Source organism: Lacerta agilis, chromosome 4 (genome assembly GCF_009819535.1).
Source record: "Lacerta agilis isolate rLacAgi1 chromosome 4, rLacAgi1.pri, whole genome shotgun sequence".
Lineage (NCBI taxonomy): Eukaryota > Metazoa > Chordata > Lepidosauria > Squamata > Lacertidae > Lacerta > Lacerta agilis.
The window spans coordinates 10,804,463-10,812,682 of NC_046315.1; the positions used below are offsets into that span (position 1 = coordinate 10,804,463).

The 8,220-nt window shown below is 44.9% G+C and overlaps 2 protein-coding genes across 2 annotated transcripts; both read right to left on the reverse strand.

Annotated features, from left to right (window-relative positions):
* Window positions 1-1,964: 1,964 nt before the first annotated feature.
* LOC117045061 (taste receptor type 2 member 40-like) lies at window positions 1,965-2,870 on the reverse strand. The gene has a single exon (XM_033145845.1). It carries the CDS (start codon window positions 2,868-2,870, stop codon window positions 1,965-1,967), a length of 906 nt encoding a protein of 301 aa, XP_033001736.1.
* A 4,221-nt stretch (window positions 2,871-7,091) lies between these two features.
* On the reverse strand, window positions 7,092-8,009 carry LOC117045062 (taste receptor type 2 member 40-like). The gene is made up of 3 exons (XM_033145846.1): window positions 7,865-8,009; window positions 7,272-7,495; window positions 7,092-7,154 (listed from the first exon to the last, which is right to left on the reverse strand). Exons 1-3 carry the CDS (start codon window positions 8,007-8,009, stop codon window positions 7,092-7,094), a joined length of 432 nt encoding a protein of 143 aa, XP_033001737.1.
* Window positions 8,010-8,220: the final 211 nt, after the last annotated feature.

The window sequence follows — 8,220 nt, forward strand, 5'->3', positions numbered from 1 at the left end:
GATAAAAATGTGTCCTGGTGGATGAAGCCAAAGTCTTATTGTCCAGCATCCTATTATGACAGTGATCAGGCAGTGATCCCAGATGTGGATGGGATCAGACAGTGATCCCAGATGTGGATGGGAAGCCTGCAAGCACTGTATGAGTGTGACAGCTCTCTCTCCCTGCTTTTGATTCTCAGCAACAGATGCAACCCAGGCCTTGGGGTCTGGGTGAGGAATGAGCAAGGGATTTGGTCCGTTTCTCAAAGCGGTTTGTGAAGCAGTTTTAGTGAGCAAAAAGTGTGTACAAAAATATGCAGTTTAGATTTTTACAAGGGACGCGGGTGGCACTGTGGTCTAAACCACCGAGCCTCTTGGGCTTGCCATTCGGAAGGTCGGCGGTTCGAATCCCCACAATGGGGTGAGCTCCTGTTGCTTTCTCCCAGCTCCTGCCAACCTAGCAGTTCGAAAGCATGCATATATATATAGTAAAGGACCCCTGGACAGTTAAGTTAAGTCAAAGGCAACTTGAAAGCGAGATGAGCGCTGCAACCCCATCGTTGCCTTTGACTGAACTTAACTGTCCAGGGGTCCTTTACTATACACACACACACACACACACACACACACACACATGCATATATTGCTGACAAATGCACATTTTGCCTTTCACAAGGATCTATTTTTATGTATGAAGTCATAGAGTCATTCAACTGTAGAGTTGGGAATCGATACAAAATCTCTAATTGTCGACATTTCGTCTGCACAGACCAGGATGAAACGGACCTGTGAATAAACTCCGGTGAAATGGAAATGGTGCTCAGCCAATCCATAGCCTCTGTAGCTACAGGTGGGAGGAGGCCACCCTTCGAGTAACTCATAAGCTAGTGCACCTGGCAAAACTATAGCTATGCACCTGCTATTTATCTAAGAACAGGAAATAGCCTCGAAATAATATTGCAGTCTCTCTGGATGCAAATCTGGAGAGCATATCACTCTGGAATCCACACCCTGCCTTAGACAAATTGTAACATCCTCCTTCAACCCAACAGTAACGACATTTGACTAGTCGCTCCATAGTAATACGCCCAGGAGCTCAACTTCTGTTTGATCTGCTTACATGCTGCCAGTTAAGGCTGACACTGCCCCACCAATCTCAGGTCACTTTTAGCCAGTTCGGCTTTGTCAGCAAAATTCAGGGTTAAGGGTGGAAGACTGTATCTGCGTGGCAAAACACCTGCTTTTCATGTACAGCCTTGCATTAAAATTCCCCTGGCATCTCCCGCTAAAGCCTTCAAAAGAATTGTAGCCAATCAGTGTAGACAGTACTGTGGTCAGACTTGTATAAGATAGCTTCCTTGGATTATTTTATTTAGACTTAAAACCAATTTTTTTAAAAAACTGCACAGGCTAGTTATTTGGATCAGAGTCCTGTTTTTGCTTACAATAATAGCAGCAACCATTTAATATATCGAGGTGATATTAATCATTTTAACACTCTAAATACAATAAACGATTTTGTGTTTTTGTAAAAAGCCCTATATCCAAAGCATCCCTTATTGGCCAATATTGCTTTTGGGGGGGAAATGAACTTGCTTTTTTTTAAAAAAAAGTGAATGATAACCAACGTGGTGTAGTGGTTAGAGTGTCAGACTAGGACCTGGTAGACCAGGGTTCAAATCCCCCCACTCAGCCATGAAGCTCACTGGATAACCGTGGGCCAGTCACTGCCTCTGAGCCTAGCCTAACTCACAGGTTGCTATGAGGATAAAACTGGAGACAATAAATATGCACACCACCTTGAGCTCATTGGAGAACAGGTGGGATATAAATGCAAAAGAAAATAAAAAATAAAAGACTTTACGACTGCACATTTGCGAGCACATTTAAAAGAAGAAAACTGGTCTAAGCAGTTTTCCTTCCTCAAATTCTTTTCGGCCCCAGTTCCCACCAAAGCAACTTGTATTCTGTCTTTATGAAATCACCTAACAGCATTTCATGTAAAATAGCATGTTTTTGAGTGCCAGCTTCAGTCTAACGTTCAGGAGAATCAAAAGAATGGAATGGATCGAAGGACATACAGCAATCACCAGTGAACAGATATAATCTTTCCATCTGCTCCTCGCTTGGCAGGAAGGCATTCCAAGCAGCATCTCAGCCACAAAGCTGCAGATGTAGAGCATCAGGAAAGAGACCAGAGATTTAATGGCAGTGATGTGAGCGTCAGTCCTCAGGTCCTTGTTGTCCATTGCACCGTGCCTCATCTCCTTGGTGTGTCTCCACAGAGATGCAATGAGCAAGGCGGATGATACTAGAAAGAACAGAAGAGGGATGACTGCCCATGTCAGGAACATGATGAAGCCCTTGAAGTAGGAGATGGTCCCAACAGGGCTGTCAAAGGTGGCATTTCTCAGAAGGCTCCTGGTTGAGTTGCAGAGGTGGCCACTGTAATCCATCCAGATGAAAGGCAGGCAAGAGATCAAAGAGACCAGCACCGAAGCCAGCAGAATCTGCGGAACCATCCTGACGATTCTCAGCTTGATTAGCAGGAAGTACCGCTGGGTGAAAGTGCTGATCTTGGCACAGTAGAACATGCTGAGACACGCAGCAAACCAGAGGCAAGCTGTGCTGGCCAAAACCAGGAGGACAGAGTGCACTCTGATCACGTCCCACTGGTGCATCTTCGGTAAGAGGGCAGAGTGCAGGGTGGTTCCCTGGAGAAGAAGCCGAGATGAACAGAGGCAGACCAGGATCACATCGCAAGTGGGCAGCTTTTTCCTTTTCACCCAGTCTGTGTAGCCAACGGCCACAATGAATGCACTGGCAGCCATGCCCACAACGCCCTGGCTCATGATTATGACTTGGAAGGTTTTATGAACAGAATCTGACATCCTTGCACTCACCCTTGCCTGTGTTTCTGCCTTGGTGATATCCACAGAAAATCAGCGATTTGGACAATCCTGTCAAGGATCTTCAGGGGTAGCATGTAGCTCTGGTTATGTCCAGAAACAGTAGACAGGGCAACGTGAAGTATTGCTATTACCTGGTTCCATCAGTCCTACAGCCTTCCATTCTTTTGGGATCCAGCCAGAGCTCATGCATTGTCCACACAAAAATTCTCATTCTCCTGGTCAAGGAAGTCGCCTGAAATCTATACTGTGTGTTTTATTCTGGTGTTGTTTCAGGGCATGCAAATGATTGGTAGGATTTCCAATTTGGCTTTAATCCCAGCCTTTCTCCTGAACATACATTTGCAAGGTGCATCTGCTCAAACACATCTCTTGTTACTTTCACCCCTTCCTGGCGTCCATTCTCTTCCTATAGCCATACTTTAGATTCTAAGATTTTCAGGGCTGCAAACTATGTGTGGTTTTTTTTCCTGTTATGCTATAAAGTAGGAAGGATTGAGAATACCCCTCCTTCATGATCCCATTTGCAGTCCACCAAAAATTAATGTGTGTGTGTGTTGGGTTGTTTTCAGGGTCAGTGGGTGTATGATTATAGGGAGGAAACTTATCAGAGGAATTCCTTTGGGCGGGTGACTGATCTATCCCCCCTCCCAGTGCTCTGTTCCTGGGGGGCACCCTTTCTTTACTCTGACCAACTTTTCCTCCAAAATATCATTTGGGCCATTGGGGGACGGGGAGATATGGTGAACCCATCAGAGATGCAAAGGAACTCTGGTAAATTTCAGTCCCTCCTCCCCTCCCTCCAAAAAATATTTGCAGTTCCTGAAAGAGAAGAGGGAGTTTTGCACGCTCCTGCCCATGCAAAAAATAAAATAAAATAAAATAAACCAGCCCATAAGTTCAAAAGTTTGGCCAGACCTAATAGTGGAGATAAAATTGAGCTCTGACGTTACTGCAGGGGCTGCTTTGACCCATCTACCTGCCAGAAGGGACTATGTAGGCCAGTGGTGGCCAAACATGGCCCTCCAGCTGTTTTGGGACTACAATTCCCACCATCCCTGACCACTGGTCCTGTTAGCTGGGGGTGATGGGAGTTGTAGTCCAAAAATAGCTGGAGGGCCAAGTTTGGCCACTGCTGATGTAGGCAAACAGGCACGATGGCTGTGTTATACCTACAGTTTCAGAGGCAATATACCTTTGAACACCAGCTGATAGAAATCAGAAGTTGTGAGAGTGCTGTTGCGCTCGGAACATAAGAAGAGCCCTGCTGGATCAGGCCAAAGGCCCGCCTGGTCCAGCAAGCTGTTCTCAGAGTGGCCTGTGGGAAACCAGGGAGCAGAACATGAGCACAAGAACAACACTCTCCCCTCCCGCAGTTCACAGCAACTGGTATTTGGCAGCATTGCTTCCTCCAACTGTGGATACAGAGTATGATCATCCTGGCTAGTAACCATGGATAGCCCTCTCCTCCAGTTCTTTGTCTCGCCGTCTTTTAAAGCCATCTAGGTGAAGGTGAAAGGGTCAATGGATGCTCCCATCTGCCATCCCAAGCCCTGTTGGTGTCATCACCCATGTGCAAGTGGATGAATGCATCCGATCAATTTCACCAAGCCACGCTGCTCACACATGTTGTAAGGAGTGCCATGAGTATTTGCAGGGGCCAGGTCCTGAGTGCAGTGAGGAGTTGCAGAACCAGGCCCTTGCTGTGTTTCTCTTGGGAGAGTTGGGTGTGGCCTGGCAGGTATGGTCAGATCAGGAGATGTGCAGCACCTGGAGGCAAGCCCAAGAGGAGTATATAAGGCCAGCATTTTCCTGATTCTTTGCCACAGCAATGTGGTTTATACTCTGCCGTTGACTGTTCCTGTTCCTGCTTTAGTGCTCCTGTCCTTGCTCCTTTTCCTTCTCCTGTTCCAGTTTCTGTTCCCGTGTTCTGTTCTGTTCCTCATCAAGTTTCTATCCTCCATTGAACTGCTATCATTGTTACCATCTATACCTTGGTCCCAGTGTGTCAGGTCTGGACAGCTGCTGCCTACAACCCAGACCCTGACACATGTTGGGTGGTTTTTGAGTTCCTTGCAGATCCTTGGATTTAATGAAGTTGTGGCCTCAACTCCATTAATGTCTCATGCATTCATTCCCAGGGGAAAGCAAGACTGGCAAAAGTCAAGAGGATGACAAGAGAAAGAATGGAGTGGGGAGAGTCATTCATGGCATATAAGGGAGGAGAACAAGTACTTTTTGCACAGAGCACAATTAAAATTATTGGGCTCACTGTCACAAGATGTGATGGTGGCTCAGGTCACTTCAAAAAGTTGTTAGGCAAATTCATGGATGTTGTGGAGTTGAGAACCTGCCCCACGCCCTGGGGGCAGTTCAGCTTCTCCCTTCCATCCAAACCTAAACCTTGAGTGAGGGCATTTTCAAGATCTGCATGCATATATAACACACACACACACACACACACACACACACACACACACACACACACACCCTGGGATGTGGCAACTATTGTTTAACCCCCTGCCCCAAGTCAGTGCTGAGCATTTTTAATCAGAGCTTTAGAATGCAGTAGGAAAGATCACTGGACTTTCCAAAATATAGTCAACCCCAGGTTCCAATTCAGAAGCTTTATTAAGAGGAAGGATAAAGACAAAGAAACAAAACAGATTATTCTCTAAATATCCTATACCAGACAACTGAAGATAGATGCCAAAGTTTACATGCATCGTCCATGACATTCTGAGATGACAAAGTGATGGCAAGAGGATAAGAATGGATGGCACATGATAAGCCTCATTTTCATCCCTGGAGACTCAGGGGAGAGGACTGAGAGAGGGAAGAGAATCCACCTCTCAGGTGTGACCAGGTGATGCTTGCTGTACATTTTGGTGCATGTCGTTCCAGCAAGTACACATAGGGAAATGAGCCACTGTTGTTTTTCCAACTTGAGAAGATGGAAGCAAAAGGAGTGCCATGGGAGATATTTCTTATCAACTCCTGGTAGGCAAAAGTTACCAGGAAGGGTGGAATCCATATCGCTGATGCATAGGACAGAGGACATGCATTCTCTGAAATCGAGAATCTAACTCTTAGGGCCACCTGCAGAGAAAAGCCATCAGTGACTATTAGCCATTGTTTGCAGTATAACCTCCAGAATAGATACCTGTAATGGTTGGGAAACGTTTTCAGCCTAGGCCTGTAGGGCCACATCACAGCGGTGGGTGGAGCCAGAGGGAAAGAGGGTGGAGCAATGAATATAATTTTTGCTAGTTTGCACTCACACTCACATCCCCCTCTCTATCCTTTAGCCAGGCAAGCAAGAGGAATTATGTAACAGTGCTTTCTCTATGTTCTTTATCCTGCTTCCTATTTACACATCTGCCCTTAAGGTCCAGTTCCCAGGTCCACTATTTAAATTACCAGCAGCAACTAGGGATGGATGGAATTTCAACTGCTCTGCATTTTTAACTGAACCAAGCTAACTGACACATCCCAAACTAGTACACAGACCAGAACATGATCATTTTTCAGATTTTGCACTTCTCCAAAATTTTTGCAATACAATTTTCAAAAAAAAGTACCAAAATGCATTAACAATTCCTGCATTTTGGGTTTAAAAAATGCATTTGAAATATAAAATGTGTATTTAAATATGTATTTTGTGATAACATGCATACTTAAAAAGTATTTAAGTGCAAATCCCCCATGTGTAGATTACAAATCAATGTGGGAACAGGACAAATGGATTTAAGAATGAACATATGGGAGATTGGCATGGCTCCTTCTTTCTGTAGTGGCAACAATGTGCCTTGATTTGTCCACCCTGCCATTCACAATTAAAGCTACAATTGTCAACACACTTCCTCTTCCAGAGCTCATGAATCCAATGGAACACACCCCCAGCACCTGCATCTGAAGACCACAGCATGAATCAGCACGAGCTATTTATTGAAACATGACAATATTGTTTGAACGAGGAGCAGGATAGTGTTTCTCAGCTGTTTCTTTTGCAGCAAGTGATCTTTCCTTCAAGCCACATGATAGAAGAATAAGATCATTTCCTCCAGACTCTGCCAATGGAAATACAGAGATGTTGCCAAAGGCTGTTTGGCTTCTGCTCAAAGAAATGTCTGAGTAATTTTTAGGGAAGTTAAAAAAAAGACTTGACTACTAGTAAAATTTCACAAGATGCTTCAGACATCCCTAAGACTGGCTCGTTCCTTTGGGAGTCTTGGAATAGGAAGGTGATATAGTTGTCCACAGTCTCTGACACAGAGGATCACACAAAGTCATGAAGAACATCTGCCTGAGTTTGGAATTTGTGATAATCAAACTGATGGCATGTCCTGAATGATACCCGGCTACCATAACAATGGACAATACCATTGACAAGGGATTGATGAACAACATGAGTGAAATCTCAGCTGCAAAGGCTACAGTGTAGAGGAGAAGGAATGATGTCACCATCTTGACTGCTCTCAATTGAACATCCATCCTCTGATCTCTAAAACCTTCTCTGTTCTGTTGCATCCTCTTAACATGGTGCAGAAGGGAGTGAATCAAGAAGACAGAAGAAGCTAAGCATATAATAAAGGATGGGAATGTCCCTGCAATGTACAGAAGAGCAGAAAACAGCATACCGGTGGTCTGAACATAACACCTCCCAGAACTGTTACCCAAAGGGACATTTGTCCCATTGCAGCATTGGTAGCAATTTTCAAACCAGTTGAAAGGAAGGGAGATAAGTAAGGAAGCCAACACTGATCCTAGGAGCAGGTGTGGAACAATCCTGCAGATCCCCATCTTAATTTTCACGAGGAGAGGCTGGGCAAAGGTGAGAATTTTCATGCAGTAAAAGGCAGCAAGCCATGTGGCTGTCCACAGAGTAACAGCATTGAAAAATGCCCAGAGGAAAACAACAGATTTTGGTATGTATTTTGGATTGCTGATATCAGCAAAAACTGAGTAATGGATGCCCAAAGTTAGCCCCAGGAAAAGAAGGCGGGACACACTCAGCACAAACAGGATCATATCGGAGGAAGAGAGTGTTTTGTTTCTGGACCATTCGAGGCCACTTGCAATGGTGATGAATCCATTTCCCATCAAGCCGATGACAACCATAGCTGTGATGACAATGAGAAAGAAAAAATTGATAGAAGCCGATCCCAACATCTTTCCTCGATTTGTGGACAAACAGAAGCTGATGAGAGACTTCCTGTACCTTGGACAGCAGACTGTGTGTGTGGCTAAGATGCCACGCAGCTCTCTGTCTTTTATCCAAGAGAGGGCTAGAAATGCTGCAGAAATTTATTTAATTTAGGATTGTTTTGCT

What these genes read in the sequence shown, in the direction of transcription:
- LOC117045061 (XM_033145845.1), bottom strand. Translation starts at nt 2,870, where the DNA reads ATGTCAGATTCTGTTCATAAAACCTTCCAAGTCATAATCATGAGCCAG.
- LOC117045062 (XM_033145846.1), bottom strand. Translation starts at nt 8,009, where the DNA reads ATGGTTGTCATCGGCTTGATGGGAAATGGATTCATCACCATTGCAAGT. An exon ending in TTTCCTGGGGCTAACTTTGG is followed by an intron (nt 7,496 to 7,864) that starts GCATCCATTACT and finishes TGTACATTGCAG; the next exon opens with GGACATTCCCATCCTTTATT. An exon ending in TCATCAATCCCTTGTCAATG is followed by an intron (nt 7,155 to 7,271) that starts GTATTGTCCATT and finishes CCTCTGTGTCAG; the next exon opens with AGACTGTGGACAACTATATC.